The 25,431-nt window shown below is 43.4% G+C and overlaps 1 protein-coding gene across 2 annotated transcripts; it reads right to left on the bottom strand.

The window, feature by feature from the left end:
* Window positions 1-784: 784 nt before the first annotated feature.
* Window positions 785-25,431, bottom strand: B4GALT4 (beta-1,4-galactosyltransferase 4). Of its 2 annotated transcripts, none has more exons than XM_042809562.1 (7): window positions 25,374-25,431; window positions 12,154-12,642; window positions 10,456-10,688; window positions 6,607-6,794; window positions 4,034-4,156; window positions 1,773-1,877; window positions 785-1,466 (listed from the first exon to the last, which is right to left on the bottom strand). In XM_042809562.1, the coding sequence occupies exons 2-7, from the start codon at window positions 12,428-12,430 to the stop codon at window positions 1,319-1,321; spliced, it is 1,074 nt and encodes a 357-aa protein (XP_042665496.1). In that variant the 5' UTR covers window positions 12,431-12,642; window positions 25,374-25,431; the 3' UTR covers window positions 785-1,318. The 2 variants fall into 2 exon arrangements, with proteins under 2 accessions (XP_042665496.1, XP_042665498.1); XM_042809564.1 differs by lacking the exon at window positions 25,374-25,431 and adding an exon at window positions 18,401-18,522.

The raw sequence follows: 25,431 nt of genomic DNA, 5'->3' as shown, positions 1-25,431 counted from the left end.
AAATATGTCAACAGTAGAGCTGTGACCCTGGCAAGAGTGCATTTGTCCTTACCTGACAGTGAGGCTGATCGTCTGCTCTACATCTTGCCCTTTTTGTCATCTCTCTCTATGGCAGTCAATCAGTAGCACTGCCTACAAACCCCAACTATTTTGCAAGTGTAAGATAGGATTTTTTACCTTGCATAAACTAGAGTCAAATTCCTGTTCTCTGTTCACTGAAAAGCTGCATCTCTCACTCTAATACCCAAGAATCTATTAAAGGCTTCATTTTTCTCAACAGTTAAAGTGGTACATGTCAACCAGAGACAGAGAAATTCCATAATATAGGTTGGTTTTTTTTTGTTGTTGTGTAATTCTTAATACAGTTTCCTAAAAGAAAATCCCCCAGCTTTGCAGCTGCCTGCAAGGGCTGTTTATCCAGCAGGCATGGATAAAGGACAGATCAGGTGCAATAAGGAATTTTTCTGATCAGAGTTTTAGCAGAAATCCCTGAGCATACTGGAACAGCTATCCATACCACTCCTATAAAAACAAGAATCAGAAACAGCAATAGCTTTGTTGGGTACACAGATACGCATGCTGCTAACAGTATGGCCTAAGCCATGAAAGAACAAAGAGGGGCTGAAGTTTTTCTCCATCTCACAGAGCCTGTGCACTTCCTTCTAGCTCTCTCCTGAATAATGTCTAACCTGCAGGCTAATGCAGAATTGAGACTTCCATTTTGCTGTGTGACACTTAAGTACTCCCACTACATGGTGAGCTGAGCATATGAAAGACAGATGCCTTTTGAATTAAGCAGATTATATTTTATTGAGAGATCTTTAACATTTCTCCCCTATTTTCATCATTGCTGTTTCCACCCCTAAAGCAGTTTTTCTTCAGGCTGGAATAAATGAGCTTTTCTCAACGAGTTTATAGATGGTAGAAAACTGTTGTGCTTTTAAGGGAAAAAGACTGGCCTCCTCCTTTTAAAGTCTTGGTAGTGTCACCTTCCTACTTCAAACTGGAAGTTTAGGAATAGCTTTAAGAAATATTTTTTTCAGGAGACCTAATACCTTCTACTGGACCAGCCCAAACACAGAAGCTTACAAACATCTCAGCAGAAAGTGCATAGAAGAACACCAGGACCTGCCTGTGGGTCAGTTCCACCTCTCCAGTCCTCAGAAAATGAGCTTGTCTGCTAATCAATTAGATGCCATGCAGAAAAACATTCTTCTGTGCTGCTGAGGTGCTCCTTTGAGGAGAGTGCTGCAAGTCATCTGCTGCACCACCAACCACAAACAGTATCCGTTGCCATTTCCTAAAACCTGTGTGGTGCTCACCCCTTTGAGGTCTTTGTCTGCACGCTGAAATCTACCGTGATGTTGATGTATAAAGGGTTATGTTCCACTGACAGCAGTCTATAGGAACAGGAATTCAACCCATCTGTTTTCCACGTTTTAGATACCTGGTGCAGAAGCTTCATCCTGAGGACAGAGTAGAGGAGAAAATTGTTACAGCAGCACAAAACCAAACTCCGTAAGAGAGGAGTTCTAAGCTCTCTCCCATGTCCAATAATCTTAGAGATAGAGCTATAGCCATTTTGCATCTTCTGGGAATATAAATTCATGCTTTTCTTATCCTCAGCATGGACAGAGGGAAACAGTCTTTCAGTACAGCATAGGGAAGAGGGGTTTAAGCCAATTAATCTCTGAAATGGTATTCTAAAAATCATAGGGCCACCTGCTGCCTGGCTCCTACAACAACAGTGTAAGATGGAACACTGCTCTTACCTCTGTCTGTTCTCCTCATTGCCAAGGTCACGGTTGTGGGAGATCATAGTGTACCTGGCTACAGCAGCAGCTGGCCTCATCACTCGCATCTTCTGCATCTCAACCCTGCAAGAAACAGTTGTGCCATATGCAAGATACCACCTATAAGCCAGCTCTTAAGAAACAACGTTCTGAGACTTCAACTCTGTTAGGTGCCATGGAAGCGAGTTTATAGAACTGTAGGCAACTCATCATCATCATCTTCCACACTCTATTTTGCTGCAGAAAGAGAGCTCACAGAGTTGGGTTTTTGTACAGCAGGTCCAGGAGGGTGACAGATATCCTTGTCTTTTGAAGAGAAACATGTAGAGTTTGCTTTAAATACATTTTACAACAGAGTCCATTTAAATTAGACCAGACAATACTAGTTTTACTTCCATACGTTAACCTAGGAAGTCTGTACAAACACTGCATGTTTTGCAACAAGTTTCTTTCAACTAATGTAATGAAGCCCCTACCCTAGTTCTCCACTAAGAGGAGGAAATGAGCTTGTTTTCCTGTGGTCTGCAGGCAGCTCTGCAATTTTGAACTTTTTTTTTTCTTCACGTAAATAACCTCTTTATGGAAAAAAGGGCCAGAAATGTTAACCTGCATGCATGGATTTTAGTGTCTAGCATCAGGCACTTGATTGGAACTTTTGGCCTTAAACATCATCTGTGGAGCCCAACAATTTTGCTCTGTTAGCAGCAGAAAGGGAATTAAGGAATAGCCCAGGTCTTTGCCAGTCGTACCAGCAGCTGAGAGAGCAGCAGCAGGAAACCAAGACTGAAGAAGCAGGCCCTATAGCTTTCCAATAACTGTAGCAGTAAATTATCAAAAACAGATGATATGAAAATCTTTCTAATGCTCACTGTAGGGAGGAGCTAGGAAGAAAGCACGGCATTTAGCACAAAAACTAATCAGTGGAAAGTAGCAGCACTGCAGCCCTCAGTTCTTGAAAATACTGCAGGGGCTGCTGCCATCTGCTGCTTTTGCAGAGGTAGGCTGCAGTGATCTCTGTATTACGAGACCTGCTGAGAAAGGAAGCTTCCTATTCAGTACCACTACAAATACTGCAACTACCACAGTCCAAGATCTACTCAGGAAGAAAGACATGAGCTAAGGCCAACTGCACACTGTGTCATAGAATTTGGTTTCCATACCAAAGACCACAACATCCAGGAAGCTGTCAGGTGCCAGCACAAGAGAACATCACTTTTGATTACAAGCACTTGCAAACACCTCCAAGTTCCACCCATCTACTGCACAGCTTGTTCTGTAATGTGCACGCAAACATTTGAAAGAATACCAGTAGCATGTTTGTTTGCTCATTAACTCAAGAAGCTGGGGAGTAAGATGGTTACTAACCATCCCCTGCCACTAAAAAAGCCAGCCTCTGAGTTGTCACAGAGAAGTAGGTGTCTCTAGATAAGAGACTTGGGGGGGGAAGGGAGTAGTTACAGAGACAGGACAGAAACCCACATCACCAAGTAAAGCTCTTAGATTTCTTGAGACACAGCTGACTGTTCTGCTTAAGTAACAAAAACTTTCACTGGAAGTTCCTAACTTTAACACACTTGATTTAATCAGTATAATTATTTAACATCACCAGGAGCATGACTTGTACACCTCCAAAATGTTTTGCATATTTAAACAATTGAAAAGGGTAAACATGTAAGGATGAGAGAGTATATCCAAGTTACAAACTGACAGTTTGTAAGAGCAAAAGGTACGTGGATATATGCACAGTCTTCCTAAAATGCAAACTGTCTCAACTACAGCCAATACCACCCACAAACTAAGCTCTGCTCAGATAAAGTTAGGGTAGTCAATGAGTGAATTTAAAAAACAAAAAAGCCAAAACCCAAGAACTCCCACACTCTTGCAAAAGGAGTAGATCTTGGTACGTTTTTATCTCAAGCAAACACTATTCCAGACTTTGAATCTTATTTTGGTTACAGCCAATTTCCAAAGTGGAATAGAAATGCTCTGGAGCTGAAACAAAAATCAATGAACAAAAACCTACCAGCAATTCTCTCAGGTTGTGGATTTGCCTAATCTTTTTGAAGAGGAAGACATATACAGAACTACTCCAAATCTCCATACAGCAATACTGTTTCAGAGTTCAAGAATTCTGTAGCATTTCACCTTTGAAGGCTAGGTTGAAGTCTCTCAGCTTTTATTTATTTTTTTAACCCAGCTCCTCCCTTCTCACACCCATTTCCATGTAGCCTTCTTTTTACCTGATTCGAAGGTCGTCATCTTCTCCACCCCAACCCCAATAGTTGTTAGAGAATCCATTCACCTTGGAAAACTGGTCTCTTGTTAGAGCTGTTACACCTCCAAAATATCCCTGGTAACGTAACCTAGAAGTACACAGGAAGAGAAAATGAAGAATTTAAAGGTTGAGTTACACCAACAATGAAAATACCACATAAAAACTCTTGATCTAGACCTGTCTTTTGCAGAGTTCACGATGCACAAGTCTATGATGTAGCTCCTGTTTTCTTACACTTCTCACAAAAAGATAATGATTTGCTTTAGGCCAGAAGAGCTCTCCAGCTGAAAGAATGAAGCTTTCCTAATTAAATAGCTTCCTTATACACCTCCCCTTGCTAATCAAAAAGGCTCTGCTCCTCAAGGACCCCGATATGTAGGAAAGGAACAAAGCAGAGCACTGTAGCAGATGCAACAAGAGCTGCTCCTTCGAGGTAACGACAGCAAGCCACTGACTACCTTACAGCTGAATCTCACAACCTTTAAATGAAAACAGAGCACATGCTATGAGAATTCAGCTCAAGGCAAGAGCAGTTCCAAGGTGAGGTACAGTACAAGTTGCTTTACAACCTAAATGTCACAGAGCTCAACTGTCCTTGTCCAGGAAACTGTATCTACTTTAAAAAGGTAATTACATACCATGTTTATCTTACACCATTTTAATAATTACTTTTTTATGACACCCTCCACTTTCTTGGCCCTAAAGAAAAGCATTACGAGACAACTTCTGCTAAATTGCCACTGCCAGCCTCAGAGGAATTGTGCAAGTGGCTGCAGATTGCACTTTGATTCCCAAACGTACATGAATCTAAACAGATGAACCAACTGTGGCAGCACTGGCAAAGGAGCAGTGCTTAGCACTATTTCTGGTTTACCATGAATCTGTTAAAAACAAACAAAAAAAAAGACACTTTTTTCTCGGAGGCTGGCTGACTTCTACTCTCATCACTGAAGCAGCTTCCTACAGGGTAAGTTGCTGAGAACCTCGTCCACTTGGGTTTTGAGCATCTGCAGGAACAGAGATACCACAACCACTCTTGGGTGGCTGGTTCCAGCATCTGATCACCTTCCAAAGTAAAAATGCTTTGTCTTCCATTTAAATTTCCTGTATTTCAGTTTGCATCCATCATCTCTTGCCTTTTGCTAAGAAGAGTCTGGCTCCACCTACCACCAAATGTTTAAATACACTGGCAGGATCTCTTGAGCTGCCACAGCACCAACTCTGTATCTCTACCTGTCAGATGCTCCAGTTCCTTAATTTTCTTTGTGGCCCTTCTCTGGTCTCACTCTTGTAGTCCAATCTTTCTTATACCAGGGAGCACAGAGCTAGTTAGAACACTGCAGTATCTTCTCACCAGCGCTGAATAGAGGGCAATGACTGCCACCTCAGTCTGCAGAGGATACCCCCTCCTTAACAGCCCACAGTGCTATCTGCTGTCATTGCCACAAGGGCACAGTGCTGGCTGATGTTCAACTCTGCAGAAATGGACCTAAGAGGAGGTATTGGTGGGCACAAAGCTGCTTTCCAGTCTCCAGCATGTGCTTCCTCCTCGGGTGCAGGACTTCACACTCCCCTTTGCTGAACTTGAGATTCCTGTGGTGTACCGACTACCCCTCCAAGCTTTGTATCTTCTTTGAACTTGCTGAGGGTGCTTTTTGCCCCACTGTCCAGGCCAACGATGAAGACATTAAGCAGTATCATTCCCCATATTGGCCTCAGGGTACATACACCACTAGTGACTGACATCCAACTGGAAAGCGAGTATTATTCTGTAGAGAGAGAATGTACAAGTTCTCCTTTCTCATGCATTTAGTAAAGGAAACCCAGAGGTGAAGCAGACTTTTACTTCAAAGCACTTGCAATCAGCTTTTGTAAAACCCACATCTAATTAATATTTAGACTGACATAACACAAGAGGTTGAATCTTGAAAGAAGCCCATTAAATGAATGAAACCACTCTAGTCATTAAATTCACCACAATCAGGAGCCTTTTTTCCTCTAAGGTGAACTGAACTTGACTTTTTGTTTTTAATTATTTACATCACAGTAACATTTAAGAGGTCAATTTAAAACCAGAACAATGCTGTATTAGATGCTGTACAGGCAGCTAATTAAATGACACCCCTATTGCTCAGTAGATTCTCACGCTTGTGCAGATCTCAGTATCAGAAGTTACCTCTCCAACAACAAAGGGTAAGCACCAATTTTTATTAGCACAACCCTAAGATCATACTGTCAAGCCACAAGAACCAAGAGAATGCGATTTCTAGCTTAGACATAAGGTCTGTGGTATGTTGCTTTCCTCTCACAACACCCCCGGAAACCAGAATGACCATTCTTACGGGTGATCACAGAGCCAACTTCAAAGATATCTGTGTGAAGATCTTCTGTTAGAAAGTGCTCCAGAGAGGTGGAGCATTACCATCAGAAACATGGTGTCACATGGAAGGAAGCACTCAAGTACACAGCTTGACATGAAGAGGGACACTATCAGAAACCTGGCACTTTCAGATCATTCTTCTTTTCATGGTTTCTTACCTGTATCCAGTACTGTTCCGGCCAACTACAAGGTGCTTTGGTTGTCTGTCACACATGTAAATATTGAAGTCGTTCTCTGGCACCAGATCCACATCATGGAAAATGAAACAGTCCCAGTTCTCTTCTTTTAGAGCCTCTAAGTATCCCACATTCAGCAGTTTTGCTCGATTAAATGTGGTGCTGCCAGCCTGCGGAGACGAACAGAAAAAAACTCTGAAAATGTGTTAACTAGAACTGTTCCCAGGCTTTTCTTCTAATCACAGAGTTACAAGCACATTTGTGCTCCACAGTCTTTGGGTCAATAACTGTACAAAGAACAACTCTATTACATTAGGTACAGCACCAGAGCCAAAGCCTCTACATGGGTAGGGACAGGAAAGTCTACAGCCACCAGAAGTATGCGTGCTGCACAATGCAATCCCACTACTATTGCTGCTCCTGCCCTGTTACTCCATCAAACTACTTAACAGGTACCTGTAAACAATCCATGCGACTGTGTTTTTGGAAGCTAAAAAAAATTATTCCTATAGTTATTGGTTTATAGATGTCAGAGCACTCAACACAGGTGATTCATGCTTGCCCCCTTAGTTTAGATAATAGCAGTGCTTAAGTTCTAAGTAGTTCTGTATTTCCTTAAGCTACACAGTAGGTGGCAGAGTGGGAAATAAAATGCAGGTCTCTTCCTTTTTTTTTTTTTTTTGTTAAACTCCAGCCTATAACCTAATTATTAGGCCACACAGGGATTCCTCCTAGCACAGAGCTTCACTTCACTTTCACTAATCTTCAGCAAAGCAGTGCATCTTCACTTTTCAAAAATATCATTTTCCACCTTTTAGATAAATACATTCATATATTTACCTGGCAGTTTTGTAAGCTTACCATGACCCCACTGATTCTGAAACAACAGGGCTGCTTATATGGCTATATACTTTTTTCTGGACTGTACAGACTAATCTGTCTGTAGAACACTTCATACACCTGAGGACTTGGTGTTAAGTTGCCTCTGAAATGTTGGTGAGGCATTGGAACAGGTTGCTCAGAAATTATCCCTGGAGATAATCAACGAACACGTAGATGTGGCACTGTGGGACACAGTTTAGCAGGCATGGTGGGGATGGGCTGATGGTTGGACTAGGTGACCTTAGAGGTTTTCTCTAACCTTAATGATTTTGCGACTCTCAGTTGGCACTCAGAATCAAAAGGCCCAGCTATGCACTCCTAGAAAGCAAGAGGTCTGTCATTCTCTATCATTGGCAACTTGATGCATTCTTAGAAAACTAAAAAACTAACTTTTGAGAGACAGGGTTCCTTTGCTAGAAGCCATCTGGACAGAAGGAGGTTCCACTGAAAATAGAAGCTGGCCTCCCCAAGCTGAGGGAAGGTTAGTTGCAGGGAAAAGCAGTTGCATATAAAGTGTGTTTTAACATTCTAGTAACATTTTGCTGCAAAAGTAATTTGCTCACCATTACCAACAGCCATTTTCTCCTTGCACAAAGGTAAATTATGAGCTTTATGGCTCACCCTAGCATCCACTTTGGGAAATACAGCCCGTGCTGAGAAATTTAGAGGGGGGATCATCAGTTGCCTCCATTCTGAGTCAAGGAAAAAAAAATGTACTCTCAAAGATGCAACTAATCCAAAAATCTATGATGTCAAAGTCCTGAGTAGTTTCAAGTGCAGAAGAGTAAAAAGAAATCTATCAGAACATTTTCTCCTGATAATGGAATCATAGATTACTGAGCAAGCAACAGAACAATTCAGGTGACTGGTATAGTACATACAGAGAACTTCACTTGTGCATCAAATCCAGACTAGTTCAGCAGCAACATCTACCACTGGTTGGCTGTGTCTCAGTCACCAGCACAGTCAGCCACCACAGCCCCCTCCTGCATAAAGGTAGTCAAACAACAGTGAGACAGTCTTCCAGGAGGGGCCATTTCAGTGCTGACCATATGCTAAACACATAGCAAAGTCTACTCTTGTCTGCTACGTTCTCCTATGTAGTTTCAAGAGAAGAATTCTGATTAAGTGACAAACTTACTTTGGAAAAGATATCACTCACACTTTAGAGATTACAAACTCACATTATTTTCAGTACCATGCTCCTTCACATATGGACGTTTGTACAGCGAAATATGATTTCTGAAATGTTACAAGTAACATTTGGAGATAAATATAAAAGGACCATTACTTAATCTTTCCCCAAAGCAAGCTCTGTTTATTTACCAGTTAAATCCTGGTTTTATCTGTTTCCTTTCCACAAGATGTGTAAAGCAACTACAGACATCACAAACAGGGTAAAAAAGATTTGCCATAGGAATGTTTTGGCTAGACTCACCTTCCAGCATTGGGGTGTGCCTAACCACAGTGAAAGACAAGCAAGAGAGAACACTCATCCAAGTAAAGCTCTGATAGAGTAAATCTAGACTCAACATTGCTGCTCCCATCAGACAAAACCTTCAGGCTTTTCTATTACTTTCTGCTAACATGATAACAGTCTGCCTTCACCTCATGTATGCTGCTTGCCTGGTGGTGGGTTCAAGGGGAGCAAGGCTCTGGCACGAAGCTGGAGGATCATGAGGCCTCCTGAGCTGCTGGCCAACAGGATGTGTGTGGAAGGACATCTGTGGGACTGTATGATAAGTGACACGTGCCACCAAGCAATGACCCAGGAGGACACTTGAGGCATTACTGCATGCCTGCTCCAGGACAGGCACAGCATCCTCATCCAGCTTAACATCTCCCCACCCAGCCTTGCTAATTGCTGAAGTGATTCAGGAGTTGAACTTGATGATCCTTATAGGTCCCTTCCAACTCAGGGAATGCTATGATCCTACAATTTCAATAAATGAAGAAAGTATGCCCATTCTCCTAATAGTTTTCCATACTGCTTGTGAACTGCAGCCACTCTTGGTACAACTGCAGTATGCACTAATGCAGAAAAAAACCTCACTTTTCCACTCTACAGGCAGCTACATGACAACTCCAAATAATGAAGGAATAGAATAGTACATTCCTACTGAAAGTAGATCCTGCCACACCATCGAGCAAAAACATAAGCTTTCACCTAGAATGGACTTGAGTCCATCCTCTTTAAGTAGAGAAGAAGGGAAACTATATTAGTTTATCCCTCCCCCTTCTTTTGTTTCCTGCTGCCTACAAAATCTGTTTAGAATCAAAGTAGATATTAAACACAATTAAAAAGAAATCAAGAAGATGACAACACATTACAAAAGAGAAACCTGTATTGCTTTTAGCTAATGTGATGAGAACATAAGCACGTAAACAAAAGTCAACTTGGCACAAGTCTGTAAGCTCAGATTCTAGCCACCGACTCTGCACAGCTTAAAAGAATACTAAATAGGAAATTATTAAGTCTTTCAGAAACTGAACACTCTGCCATGACTGTTTCTTCCCACAAGCAAAGCACATATAAGTAGTAACTGGTGTGTTTAGTTTGAAACAGAAGTACAACTGCACAACATGTGCAGCTTGCTAAGCATGACAACCAGTAAGCAGATGGGAGAGAAGAGCTAGATATGAACAGCTCCAGGTTTAAAGACAGAAAGCACATCAGCCTAGCTGCAGGCACAACAGTTGCAAGATGCTTACCTTGAAATACTAACTCTGAAACAGTAAGCTTAGACTTAGAGAAATGAACATTAGCTAGACACTGCTTCTTAATATTTCCCTGCTTTTCTAACAGCAGCTGAGATTCTGTAGTGCTACAAGCTGCCACTGTGTCCGTCAACCAGCAGAAGCATGCCAAGCAGCCTCAGGAGTGGTGCAAGATGGTGGAGGTGGCAGCACACAGCTCTAAGCATCACTGAGTAGAGACACCCTTCCCACCTGGTGGATAACATAGATGCCATAATCCAGCTGCTGCCTCTGCAGGAATGGGTGCAGGTGCTCCAGGAGGTAGACCAGATGCCTCTCACGCTTGCGGTGCGGGATAAGGATGGCCACACGCTGCAATGCTGAACACTCTGCAGGGTGATAGCGGCCCTTGGCCACCTGAGGGTTCTCCTTTTGTACTTCTTCTAGTGTGAGAGATGGACTGAAGGTCAGTTGGCTGGTACCTCCTGTAGGAAAAGTACAATAAGCTTTCCTAATTTGTTTCTGGTTGTGGCTATAGACCAGTCTCTATAAACAGCATAAGAAGCCCAGATTTAAGTCACAGTTTCCCTGGCTGTCCAAGAGAAAGATAGTACAAGAAAACCATTATGTGGGCAGCAGAACGAGACTGTACCGAGCGTTTAGTTAAACTGATGACAGTAGTGATTAAAAAACATGCATAAATACCAAGACAGATTTCATCCTGCTGCAGGAGAATTGGCCAAAAACAGCCACCAGGACAAAGCAGAGGAGAAGAGCAAAGTGGAAAGAGACACAGGACTGCTGGTGAGAAGTCATCTCTGCTTAAAGCATGAACAAAAGTATCACGGGCTTACTATTACAAATATATAAGAAAACGTGCAAAGGCTCTCTGTAAGCAAATTAAATTATCATCGCTTCTCTTGTAAGGAGCCCCTCCAGACTCAGCAAAGCAGCGAAGGAAGTAGGTAAGCTCCACGCCAGTTCTGCAGATGTAAGCAGTGAAGAGAACTGTCCACACACTTTTAAATAGCTGCTCAGCAGCCCAGATAATACCTAATACGCAGATATTAGATTGTTGCAATATTTTTAAAGCATCATCCATTGTCTTTGTACTCTCTCAGCATCACTCCAGAGAATATCAAATCTAACTTGCAAGCAGGAACATCCTCCCCTTCACCTTATCAATAGAGCAACAGGATAGAGAGGTTTGCTCCGAACACATGCCAGGTGATGACAGAGATAAATACTATCAGTGCACAAAAGGGCTGCAGTGCTGTGAGTTATCAGAATTAACATGGCTCACACTGCTGGATTTCCAATTCCTTCGGCCTAGAAGTGCCTATTTGGTCAAGCTTTCTCACGCTAAAAGCTATATTCTGACATTCTTCCACAGCAAAGAGCAAAGCCCTGTACATCTCCACACTTCATAATCTCAGCTGCATGATATATCCTTGCTGGTTGTGTCCCCTCCCAAGGTCTCACCCACCCTTGGCCTGCTAGTTTTTGTAGGAAAAGGGATACAAGACAGCAAGCCTTCAAAGAATCAAAGAATGGCCCAGATTGGAAGGGACCTCAAAGATCACGAATCTCCAACCCCCTGCCACAGGCAGGGCCACCAATCTCCCCATTTAATAATAGACCAGGTTGCCTTGGCACTGCTCAGCAGTAGCCAGAACTGTTTTCAGTGCCATTCTAGCTGCAAATGCAATGCTCAGCACCATAGCAGCTGCCAGCCCAGCCAGACACAGCACAGTCACTCAATGCCATGAGCCACCCACCCAAAAGCACTTAACTGTAACCCGTATGGTTGTATTTGTTCCACAGAAAAGCATGTTGTTAAACAGCTGCTTACTGGCTGTTTTAGCTGTCAAACAGCTAATAGGAAAACAAGCAGACAATACCAAAGAGGATGTAACTTTTTAGAAGGGAGAGGAAATCCACATCACTTACGCAGATATGGAGACAGAGCTGGACAGGGACCCTGAGGTGGCTTTGTTGCAGGAACTTCTTCAGTTAACTTCATCTTTTCTTCCTTCTGACTGTCCTCTTCCTCCTCCAGGCTGATGATTTTTCCAAAATGCTTCCCCACACTCTTAAGTTTAGGAATAGTCTGTCCAGAATCCACAAAGCAACTGAACACAGCCCATAGCACCATCAAACACAAAGTGACAAGCAGGAGCACTCTGAACTTATTGAAGAAGGGAAATACATACAAGCTTAAGGCCATTGCTCCCCCGATCAGCAAAATGCTTCCTCCCCCAAATCCCACAGTGGGTCCCCCCACTGTGCACTCAGTGGGGAAGAAGCCAAAGGTCCCAGGAAGGTTACAGTAAAGAAGGGAAACTGGAAGTAGGGAGGGCAGCTGCACTTCTTGTGGTTCTGCGATTCATGGAATTGCAGTGCTGATTGTTCTTTGAGTATCAGAAAACATGACTTAACCTGAACCAAAGAGAAGAAAAAAGGAAGAGGAGTGTTAATTTCTATGCCCTCCATTGCTGTACCTTTGAACTTCATGAAAAGAGCTTATGTCAAGATAGGGAATGATATCAGAAATACAAGCCAAATATGACAGCACCAAAATATGGAAGGAACAGCTACTATGTACAAAGTGATTAAAAACTGAGCTTTGGTCCAAGCTCAGCCACAACCAGCTGCATGACTTCAGATAAATCACTCTTCTGCACTGTTCCCTGCTCCCACTCTGTCTGGTTTTTATTGTTGGTGTGTGTTTGTTATTTTAAGATCAGAAAGTGCTACAGCTACCCCATGTTATGTCTGTGTGCAGTTCTTGGCAATACACAGGCTTTATTCTATTTTTACCAAAACTAACAGCAGCTGCAAGGCAGGGGATGCTGCTGGTTATGAATAAAGCTATCTTCCACCACCAAAATAATAAACACAAGATCACTCTCTTTTGGAATAAAACAGTTAAATTCTTCAGAGATATCATCTGTGTTATACTGCCATACACAACGCAGCATGAAAAATAAAATACTTCATCAGCACCAAAAAACTTTTCTCCATATCTGCTGCTTGACAGTATCACCTTCTTTCTGCATCTTCATCCAGAATTTATCACGTACGTCCTTCTCCTTTAGTAGTGATAGGACAAGGGGGAAGGGTTTTAAACCAAAAGGCAGATTTAGGTGAGATGTTAGGAGGAAACTCTTTACTCAGAGAGCAGTGTGGTACTGGCACAGCTGCCCAGAGAGCTGTTGGGCGCCCCATCCCTGGAGACATTCAAGGCCAGGCTGGATGGGGCCCTGGGCAGTTTTATGAGCCTGTTTGATTTATGAGGCTCTAATCCTTCATTCTGCTTCCTCACCTTTTTAAGAACTTGGTTTTCATACAGGCTTTCATTGCCATCATGCTATAAAGTTACAGTGCTAATACTTATGCCCAGTGGAACACAGCAGAGAAAGAATGAAATTTTAGTAAAAGAGCACCTTGATACGGAAAGCACAAGGAAACTGCCACGTGTAAAAAGAACAAGGACTGAGGAGAAACAAAGCAAAGGCACTGATGGAAGCCAAAGCACCTGAATCAGGCTGCATCACAACAGTAGCACAAAAAAACAAGGTTATCTTGCACTAGCTCTCAGAATACATAAGGACCTCTGGAGAGGTGCCACAGGCAGAAGGAATACAGTAATACTACATTCCTACTAGTTTAACTCTGATATTTTCTGGAAGAGTTTGCTCATCTGCACAGATCACAGAATCCCAGCGCATCCCAAGTTGGAAGGGACCCACAAGGATCATCAAGTCCAACCGCCAAGCCTGCATGGGAACACCCAAAATTCAAACCCTATGTCCAGGATGTACATGGGAGCCAAACCTGGGGCTGATGAGATGAATTGCACTACGCACTGCCTGAGCGTCTCAGTTTGCTGGGAACTGACAGACAGCACAGTGCCCAGGAGGCAAGATACTTAACAGCAAACCTTCTTTCTCTATGAACAGCTCTGATGCAGAATGTACGATGCAGTGAATCCTTACTACAGAATTATTTAGCACAGGTCCTGCACATACTTACCCCAACATACTGTGCTCCAGCAAACTATCAATCTTCCTTTCACCACAGCCCTGGGGCAAGCAGCATTCAGCCATAATACAGCCCAGTATTAAAAACACAGGTACAAAATGCTGGTTGTAACTCAGAATCACAACAAAAGCCTCAAAGGAAGCCCATCACATTCTGCAGCATGCTGACAACACGCTCCAGATAACACTGACCCTGACAGAGTACACAGGAGTTGCTCAGCACCAACCCACCCAGCAGCCCACCTCTCCTTCTGGTACCTGCCCAGTGCTTTTGCTATCTATGGCACAGGGTACAACACATTCTGAGGGGCAGCACCGCTGTTGCAAATCCAATGCGTGTCTGCAATGATCCTGAAGCACCCTTTAAATACACAGCGCTTATTCTGCCCTGATAGTTCAGAATATTTGAAAGCCAAAGACTAAAACAGACCCTTCCCTGTACTGAGATTACTATAATCACATTGCCAGAAACATGCAAGTATTGGCTCTTGAAAGCAAACACTGTGGTAGATCTGGAGGTCTGACTGTTCTTCTTCTGCCCCTACAAAGCTCAGAGGTAGCATTTTGGGAGTACCTGTATGGGAGCTGCTGAGTCACGGCCTGAACCTCTGATCACCTGAGGCGAGCCATAAGGCAGCCAGAGGAGCACAGGTGAAGGCAATTCACCTGTACTGCAGGAAGGGGTGGAGCCTGGCTCCTAGACCTATTTAAGAGCTGGCTACCAGTGGGGAAGGATCTCATCTGGAGATCCCCTCTTCTGGTGTTTTTTTTTGTAGGTGAGCCTAGCATATGGGTAAGCCTTCCATTTATTCTCTTCTATTATCTTAGTCTACTTTGCCTAACTCTCTTGTTCTTTTTGTGATTATAACATCTTAATATCCATTGATTATACATCTTAATATCCATTGATTATACAGTACCCCATCCCATCTCAAGAAGAGAGCGTTCATTTTCCAGCAAGCACGATATTTCATTTCAGCCTGGAAAAATCAGTAAGAAAGCAGTTGCTGCTTTACACTTAAGAAAAAAACCCAAGTTTGATAAGGGCTCAAACAGAACGTGGATGAAAAAGCTCCATAAGAGCCTCGACTCAATCAATTTATTTAACAGAGATTTGGGAAAATATTCCCTAACCAGAAAATGAGCTGCAGATAGAGCTACTATGTATCATACCACAGGGAAAAAGTATGAGATAGGGAAGGAACAGCTGACTGGAATGAAAGTAACAGGAAAACTACAGGAAAGAAATGGAAGACAAAGATGCTGAGACTTGCAAAGAACTTATTTTATTTCAGTAATGAGATTTACTTCCTATATCTTACTAAGCCTTGCTGGCATACATGCTATAATAAAATAAGCTGCAGCCATGAAGCCCTGAGAGGTGACAGCAGAAATACTGTATTCATACACATTAAGTAATTTCAGTTTCAAGCTTGACTAATGAGCAGAAAAACAGTAATATTTGTTTTCAAATACCGCTCACTGAAACACCACTGCATTTCTTTCACCCAATCATCATTTCCTCATTAGCTTTCATTAGCTGTCACACCAGAGAAAGACTGCTGCATGGCACAAGTGATTCTGAACCACAGCTTCATTCTGATTTCAGCTTGGTCATTTCAATCTGTGCCACTGCAGTGACTGAGGAAGTAACAGCTCCCTCCCTGCTGTCCTGTTCCATTGTGTGTCACAATACGTGTCAACATCCTGTGATAAGCAGCATGACTGACCTGACAACAGTGCATGCCGAACTCCATAACCAACAGTTATTGACCAAAACTTTGTATCTTGCTCATCTCAACACTACCTGCAAGTTTCCAGGCAGTAATGCTGATTTACTGCCTTTCACAAACCCACTTTTCCAATGCACCATTTAGCAGCTGGAACACTCCCAAGGCAGTAACTTCCACAAATCAAAAGTATCACCCCATAAAGTTGTGTCTGCAAGGGAGATTTTCTCCTCCCATGACCAACCCAAACGCGTTCTAGACCAGCATGAGCTCAAAAGGGTACCAAGATCAGATACTGAAATTAACAAGCAGAAGTGACTCTACCAACAGATAGACTAAAAAAGACAATTAAAGATTATGGAAAAAAATATCAAGATGGAAGGAAAGACAATATCAGGAGGCAATCAGCAGCATCAGCCAGAACACTCTGCCGAAGCTTCGCTCTTTTCAATACCAGGAATAGCATGTAGATGGCAAATCATGAAAATAAACCCCAAACTGTAACGCGCCAAGCTTATTTCTACCCCCCTCCTCTACCATTCAGCTAGGTGGAAGCTCACACGTACCAATTTTCTTTGTCAGCTGTATGAATTTCCTTCACAGGCAGACATTATTAAAATTCACAATACCTAACCAACATCCAAACTATACTAGTGGCAATGTAAGTTACTCTGTATGATAACTAAAATCACATCTTACTGTGCTCTATGGCATCAATTGGTCATTGCTCTTGCTTAAAATACACTTGAGCACTTCTGGCAGTGGCACACATGTGCATGTACAATTACAAACAATTAGTCAGCTTCAGCTCATCACAACAGGGCACAATTCCTGTTTCATAAACTTACAAGTTGATATTCTGATGTTTCCTGTGGAGAACATCACACTCATTTCAAAGAGTGGCAAGCACGGAGATACTGTATTTTATACAGAAAAGCCACCTGTGAATCAGTTAGCCACCCTTCCTTATATTACTACTTCAAAAATAAGTGATGCCTTTTAACCTAGGTTTTGGGTTCATTTTTTCATTGAGACGCAAGAGTGGTGCAGACAGACATGTCTGAGCTTACTGGCAGAGAACACTATCCACAAGAAGGAAGGTGACTGAGAAAAACAGCAAAGAGCTGGCATTTTTATGACACCCACTGGACCTTAAATTAAAACAAAAGGACAAGCAAAAAGTTGGGTAATAAAACATTGTCTTTCAGGCCAGGTCTTTCATGTAAGTAAAATTTAACCGCTGCCTCTCTAACGTATATTGTTTTACTACTTTGCACTATGGGCTTTTCATGTTTTCTTGTCCTTCGTAAAACAGTGCTTGCTTTGAAAAAGCAATCTTTCACCAGCAAACCCGATAGACTGGTGTGCCTGGATTGCTGAGTACAGCAGCTAATCCAGCCTTGAGAACACTCAAGGTGTGGTTCTTGTAAGAAAGAGTTAGTCCAGTGTTAAAAGACCATGTGCAGAGAAGTGGTATGAAGGCCCAAAGCTGTAACACAGCCATCAAGTCATTGCTAATGGGACAGCTTTAATAAAAAAAAAAGCTACCTCTGACCTTCATTAAAGGAACCCAAAAACTTTCACAGAAATCTGAAGTGCAACTCTCCTCCTCTGAAATAACATCTTTCAGTGAAGCAGAACCAAACTTAGCCTGAGAGCATTACAGCTGACTACAGGTGCACAGCACTGCAAGACACAAGGTTAAAAAGCATTCAGGATTACACCCATTTCAAGGCCCACTGAAAAAAAGAAATTAAACTAATAACACAGTTATCCGGTATCAGCCAGGATTCCAAAAAGCAAGGATTGAACAATTAAAAAGGTCAGACACCAAGAAAATAACTATATCCACAATCATCCTGCCAAAATTAAAAGCAGCAGTGGGTAAGCAGAGCAACCTTCTTACCCAAGTCTGCTGAGAAGTAATTAAATCCTCTACAGCTGACAAGCTAGAAAAATCACTGTACAGCATACAGCATCAGCTTCTCTATGCAAAACAGATCAAGTCCTCATGTTCTTAAGAGCATAAAACCTCTCCTTACGCAGGCATCTCTCTCATTTTAGCAGTCGAGCTTTTCAGTTTGGCTTTAAGCTAATAGATTTTTAACACCTCTTTTATACAGTACTTGTTTAATCCTATTCCTCTTCTTACTGAGGAAGCACTGACAGCTCTGAATAATGGTAAAGTCACGGGCTAGTTTTCCCCACTGCACACACAGCCCTCAGTCGAACACCTATTCCGCAGTTTTCCACTTTCCAGGACTTCAAGCCAAAGGAAGCAAGCACATTAAACACTCACTGTTGCAGCTCCTGCCACATCTCTCGTCCTGTAGAGCAGTCACTGCTACAAGTACGGAGAGCCCTGAGCAAGCGGCAGGCGCTTTCCAGCCAGGAAACCCCACACCATAAAGAGAGCTCTGTTACCTTTCACATGCTGCAGGAAAGAGTGAACTCAAAAGTCTCAGAATGACTTAAAAAACAAAAAGCCAACACATCCAGCTTGTCCCTGGCTGTACAGAGGTCCCACAGGCCCCTCCCTCTGCTCACATGTCAGGAAGGAAAGGCAGCCAGCCTCTCTGCTGGCCCCAAGGCATGGCAGAACAATATGGGGGGTACTCAGGCACATCTGAACCGAGCAGCAGGCCAGAAGCAGTGCTGCAATATAAATAACTACTATAATAAACAATCCTATTAAAAACTACAGCTCAGGCCTTTGCTCCTAAAAGCACACCATGATTTCTATCAGAGCCTTTCTGGTACCTGTTTTATTTGGAGATTTTTGGAATAGGAGATGCCATTTTTCTTGGACAGATCAAGCTGCCTGTCCTTTTAATTACACCCATGGAGATGAGCGTAACAGGATAGGGTATGCCTGTTCTTCCAGCAGAGTCAACAGGACAAAAGTGACAGTGGCATCTCTTCACCATCACAGCACTAGAGCTGTTGGCCAAGCAATGCTTTGCCCCACTGTTGCTGGGACAAGTCCTGCCACTGGGCTCCCCAGCAGCCATACATCAAGCAGGCAAACCCTTCCTTCAGTGGAGTTGCACCTGTGTGAGGGTGTGACTTTCTCATACTCAGAGAGCACACGGATGAAGCTTAAGTCACACTGGGTACACAGCTGGGATTGATTGCATTCAAGGTGGGGAGAGAAAGGACAAATGTAATCCAAACCTGTATGCACTCTTTGTGCAACCCTGTTCCAATCAAGTACATGTCTGACAGCTTTGCCAGTAAGCCTTCTCTATGCCACAAATACTTATTATCAGGACTATATCAGAATTTTTGGGAAAACTTTGTTTCAATCACCTAGTATAGTGGGAAAAAATACCTTCAGTATTGCAGTACAGTAATACTGAAGTAATATAGTAATACTATCTGCTGTTACAGCCTCACCTTCCTCTCTGCTCCACAGAGCAGTGTAGAGCTAATCCCCAAACTGTACTTACATCGCACCACCACTGACTCACACAGATGCAGGGTTTGCCAGGTGAGGAGGCAAGCAGTATTTCCAACACTTTTCTTCTGCAATCCTCTGACAAGCCTTCCCATGACGAAGGTCAGAAAGCAGCTTTTTGTTAAATAGAACAGTTACTTTGGGAGGATGATTATATACAAACAAATGATGACAAACAAGGGAGGACCAAAACGATACAGTGAATGGTAACTGACCATGAACTTCCTCACATTAGTGTTATGCCTGAAATCTAGCCTGTGAAAAGGATGCTTCTAGCAGTAAACATAGCATATCCAAACACAGGTTTCTAATACCTGCATTTCATTTTACTCATGGTATTCTCTTACTCTTGATAGTCAGGAAAACACATACAGAAGAAAACAGAAAACGTGAAATTTATGATTACATCAACTCAAACATTCCCACTCTAAAATGGAACAAAGATCACAGTGTCAAAAAACATCTTCTAGTTTAGCTTCCCATAACTGAAAATATCTGAATGCTAAAAGTTAGCTACAGAAGTTAATGTTAAATGCCCTAATTACTTCAGCAAACAAAGGAAAACAAGCCTTTGAGCTCTGATATCCGCATACCTCATTTTGTTATAGCAGTTTCACATCAGGTTCAACCATGATAGGTTCCCCAATGGCCAGCACAACCACCATGGATGCACTATACACAATTTCAGTTCATCAGGGCTTTGAAATAAGGGAACAGGCACCAGAAAGCAGTAAGCAGAACTCAAGAAAGCAGTCTTGAAAACATCCACCTGCCCAAAATTGCTACTCACCCACTGACTTCACTCCATGTTCTCATTCTACTACTATTGCAGAAAGCTCTGATTAGTAAGATATGAAAAGCTTGTGGGTCCAATAAGGACAGGAAGGTGACTTACCCAAGTACTACAGCAGGTAAACCAGACTTAGAGAAAATTAATTTATTGCCAATGAAAAATAGAGTAGAATGGCGAGAAACTATGAGAAGAAAAAAAACCAGATATCTTCCCTACATCCCCTTCTTCTAAGGCTCAACTTCACTCCTTCACTTCCAGCTCCTACAGCTCCCCTCCACCAGCAGCACAGGGAGAAGGGCTGTGATCAGCCTGTGGCAATTCCTCTCTGTTGCTCCTTCCTTACACTTTTTCCTGTTCTTGGCTAGGTTCTTCCCATGGACAGCAGCCTTCAGGATGAATCTGCTTCTGCACAGCTCTCCACAGGCTGCAGCTTCTTCAGGAAACATCCATCAGCTCCAGTGTAGGATCCTTCACAGGCTGTAGTGGTGCTTGGGGCTGGTTTTCTCCATCAGATGCCAGAACACAGCCACAGCTCCACACGCTGCAGGGCAGTCTTTGCTCTGGCAGCTAGAACAACTCCTCTCACTCCTTCTTCACTGCCACTGCTGTTTACTGGGCCATTTCACACTCTTACTTCTGCCTCTTGCCTCATTCCTTTCTCTCACAACTACCATGCAGCATTTTGCCCTTCCTTAAATGTTTTCCCAGGGTGTCTGACTGACTCAACACTGCTCCAGCAACAGATCTGTGTCAGTCAGCGACAGCAGGTATACAGCTGCATTAGTACAGTTTTATCAGTTGAATCAATCTGCCTCTGGTTAACTGAGGTTTTTTGCCTGTTCATCTACAGTCACAACTACACAGTGTAACTGTTCTGCCATCTCTACACCAACCTATCTTCAGCAGACAAACCTGAAGCAACCATTTCAATGATGCACAAGAAATTTCAATTCACACTTCCATTGAATTTAGCCTCAAAAGGCATCTTGGCTTCAGCATCGTTCTCGCTTTAGATCTTTACCTCTTAAACATTACAAAGTGGATATACAGTCGCTTCCAATGTTTCAGTGATCCAGCGAGAAGCAAACATTTTTTTTTTATGATTCCTTAAAAAAAGAGAGGCCAAGTTCTTGGCAAATACTCAGCGCCTGTAACATCACATCAAGATTTCTAAGATGGCCTGATCCTTTACTGTGAGTGACCCAACGTTACTGCTAAGCACGGGCCGGGTGATTCAGTGCTATTCAAATACTTCAGTGCAGTTTTCACTTTCCTAAAACATAATGAGCTCTGATTTTACTCTAGAAAACGCACTCTGACTTCTCCATGCCAAGAAACACACTTATGAATCGCTTTCTTCGTTACACCACTGCACCTGGACCACTGACCCCAGTCCGAGTGCAAAGAGATGAAGCACACAGACGTCAGAGCTGGTACACCCTATAACTACCTACTTATAACTACCTACCCTATAACTGCTTACCACAAACACATCTTTCTAAAAATACAGCGCGGCTTAAAAGCACCTTTCCCTTACCATCAGTGGAATATTCTAAAAATGCACATGCCAAAACAGATCCCTGCTAACACGGGGATCTCGTAACAGGAAGGTAAAGATACGATTCAGCTTAGCAACCCCCTACTTTTTGGCAGCTGCTGGCTTCCTGGAAACAGTATGGGACAGAAGTTGTAATAAGATATGCAGATGTGTCTAATACTTGCAAACTGAAAATCATACATCTATCTCTCTGGAAGAAAGTTGTAAAAAACAAGAACTTAAAAGCGGTGCGCGCTATTACAAATAGCTACCTAGAAGCTGAACCTCACTTCTTCTCACAGAAGTACTTCAAGCATAAGAACTGCAGAGACATTCCAAACGAAGCTTCATAGTATTCATGGAATCATAGAATGCCCTGGGTTGAAAAAGACCACAATGATTATCAAGTTTTAATCCCCCTGCTATGTGCTGGGCTGCCAACCACCAGACCAGGCTGCCCATTTTCCCCTTTTACAGTCCTATCTCATCAAGCATGACAAATTGCCAGTGCCTAGTGCTAAGAGAGCCATGAAGTAACTGCACGCACGGTGTGATTTTGTTAAGCAATCAAACATACAGGATATATTTCATGTTAGAACACCACTGAGCGCTACACAGATTTCCAGCCCACTTACAAAAGGATTTTTTTTTTTATATAGAAGATAAAGTTTCAGATGTACAATGTAAGAGCTCCAATTCATATCCTCCTGAAGTGCTGTGAACTAGGACAGCATTCAAGAGAATTCAGAACTGCTTCAGCAGCTCTATTTTAAGTTATGAAAAAGCCATTGTATTCCAACTGCTTGCATGAGTAATTCTAAACCCTTATAACGGTATTCCTATAAATCAAGACACTATCACACCTTCAGGACAAGCAGCCCAGTAAGATTTCAGGCAGTTAGAGAGTGCATCGCTATTCCACCCAGTACAGAATCACAGAATGGCCCAGGTTGCAAGAGATCTCAAGGATCAAACTCCAACCCCTCTGCCACAAGCAGGGCCACCAACCTCCCCATTTAATACTAGACCAGGCTGCCCAGGGCCCCATCCAACCTGGCCTTGAACACCTCCAGGGATGGGGCATCCACAACCTCTCTGGGCAGCCTGTTCCAGCACCTCACCACTCCCACAGTGAAGAACTTCCTCCTGACATCCGACCTAAATCTTCCCTCCCTCAACTTAAAACCATTTCCCCTTGTCCTGCTGTTATCTACACTTTCATGTTTGTAGACTCCCTTTAGGTACTGAAACGCTGCAATGAGGTCACTCTGCAGCCTTCTTTTCTCCAGGCTGAAAACGCCCAGCTCCCTCAGCTTGTCCTCGTAGGTGAGGTTTGCTTCAACCCTGCAATCATCTCTGTGGCCCTCCACTGGACCCTCTCCAACAGCTCTGTACTGGGGGCTCCAGACCTGGACGCAGTGCTCCAGATGGGGCCCCAGAAGAGCAGAGTAGAGAGGGACAATCACCTCCCTGTCCCTGCTGGCCACCCCTCTTCTGATGGAGCCCAGGATACAATTTGCTTTTCCAGTCAGTTACTCATCCCTCTGCCCTACTTCAAATCTGATCTTGCTGGAGAGCTAAAGGTGAGAAATGACGCTGTGTACTCTTTCTGCCTCATTACACAAGTAAGTAGCAGCCGGGCTCCGGCCCTTTCCAAGAGCCTGAGGATGTTGGTTGTGGGTGGGGAAACAACACTTAACTCAGAAGTGGAGTACATGGCTCTTCCAACCCTTCACTTCCTCATTACTGTGCAGGTCTTATCCTCCCATCTCACTGATGAAAAAAAATCAGCTGCAAGATTGAAGACTAAGGTACAGCAGAGGGGAACAGAAGGTTAGCGCTGCAGAGTGTTGTCAGATCCTAAAATTCTGCTACCATTTCAAATTGTATGCATTTAGAATCCCCACTGTAACAGTTTAAAAGGATTATCTGAATTAGGACGCGTGGTAACGTAATCAATTCACTGCCAAAGTACCACCCATGCTGTTACTCTCAGCATCGCTGCATATATGCAAAAAAGATATTGAAAAAAAAAAAAGACACCATATCTGTAAGGCACATTACATGCAGGTATGCCAAAGCACTTGGAATGAGAAAAGTATAAAGAAAAAAGCAGAAGTCTGACACTAATATAAATCCCTTGAATACACTTGAAACTATAAGAAAAAGTGTGATGGAAGCTCGCTCCCATGGCTCTACGTGTTGTTTGAGGTCCTATTCATGCAGCACATAACAAGCAGCTCCTGAAATCAGAAACAGCCAGCCCAACCACGCAGCACTGGGTGACTTCTGGCCTAACTATCTGCCTAAGCATGCCAGGTGTTTTGTTTTCTGGGTTTGTTTTTTTCAAACTGGACACATGCATCAAGCAGGAGGACATTCAGACACGCTTCATCACTTCCAGCCAACTTCAAACTCTTGTGCAACCTAGATTCAGGATCACGTAACAGCAACCAGAAATCACGCACTCCTTAGCATCATTTTTTTTTCTAACTTTATTTAAAAGGATAATGTGGGAACCAGAGAGCAAGAGAAATACCCAGACCTTCTAAAGCTGAAGGACCAACTTTCTTACCAGTAAGCAGAAAGGTATTTGTGAAAATGAAATACAGCTGCTATAGAAACAGCCAGGAAATACCTACATAAATCAAAACCGTGACCTATCTGACTTAAAGAAAATGCTTCTCAACAGCACTTACAGCACATTGGAAGAAAAGTGAGATACTTCAGCACAAAAGAGGTTTGGGAAAACATTCTCACTAAGTTGAAGAGTGATAAGTGAACAAAACAAAATCCGCAAGCCACACTTTTCGGCAGCCAAGATCCAATCACTGTTTGCAATTAACAACGGAAGACTTGCAGAACTGTAATCGCCTCTGAGTTGCAGAGAAATAAATTCTTTAGAGGAAGTGTTTCTTGTAACTACCCACCTTACTCATACAAAAACAAGCATAAATACTTCAAGAATGAAAACGGATCCTGAAGTTTGCATTTCCTTGTTTAACTTCAGCCATCTCAGCTGCAGCAAAATTACACCTCTCTTCTTCCTAATTCTTTCTACTGAAAACCCAGATCTCCTGAACTCGGCCCCTGTCCCTTGGGAACCTCTTTAGCTGCTCTCCAGGCTACCCCTCCTGAGCACAGGCATGGCGGGAAGCTACACGCATCCCCTCGGATCGCTGCCCAGAGCCCCCAGAGCTACGGCCGGAGCAATGAATGAGATTCGCTTCTCATCAGCGGGAAAGCTTCAGAGAGCTGCACCGCTCGCCTCTTCTTCAGGTGCGAGATAGAGAAAGCAGCATCAGACACCTCACTCCCATAGGGCCGCTCAGAAGGTCGGTCATAACCGGGCACACTCGTGGCACAGTCCCCCGCCCCGCGGTGCCACCCATCGGCCCGCTGCCTCTTGTACACGTGGGCAGCGCCAAGCTACGGGGCCCGAAGCGCTCACGCTACGCGCCACCGCTACGCATGTGGCCGCAGCCCCCCGCGCTCCCCCCCCCCCGACTTGCCGCCCCCCCCCCAACCCCGAGCTGACCAACCACCCGCTGAGCGCTGCGGACCCTTGGAAGCGCCCGGCCCGGCCCGTCACACCACCCCCACCACTCACCTCCCCTGGTCGCTCAGCCACCGGCGCCCCCCGCGCGCACGCGCACTGCCGCTGCCCG

Source organism: Centrocercus urophasianus, unplaced genomic scaffold (genome assembly GCF_019232065.1).
Source record: "Centrocercus urophasianus isolate 14NV4802_14NV808 unplaced genomic scaffold, USGS_Curo_1.0 seq_12, whole genome shotgun sequence".
NCBI classification, from domain to species: Eukaryota; Metazoa; Chordata; class Aves; order Galliformes; family Phasianidae; genus Centrocercus; species Centrocercus urophasianus.
Note: the sequence above shows the minus strand (reverse complement) of the source record. Positions and strands in the feature narration are given on the sequence as shown.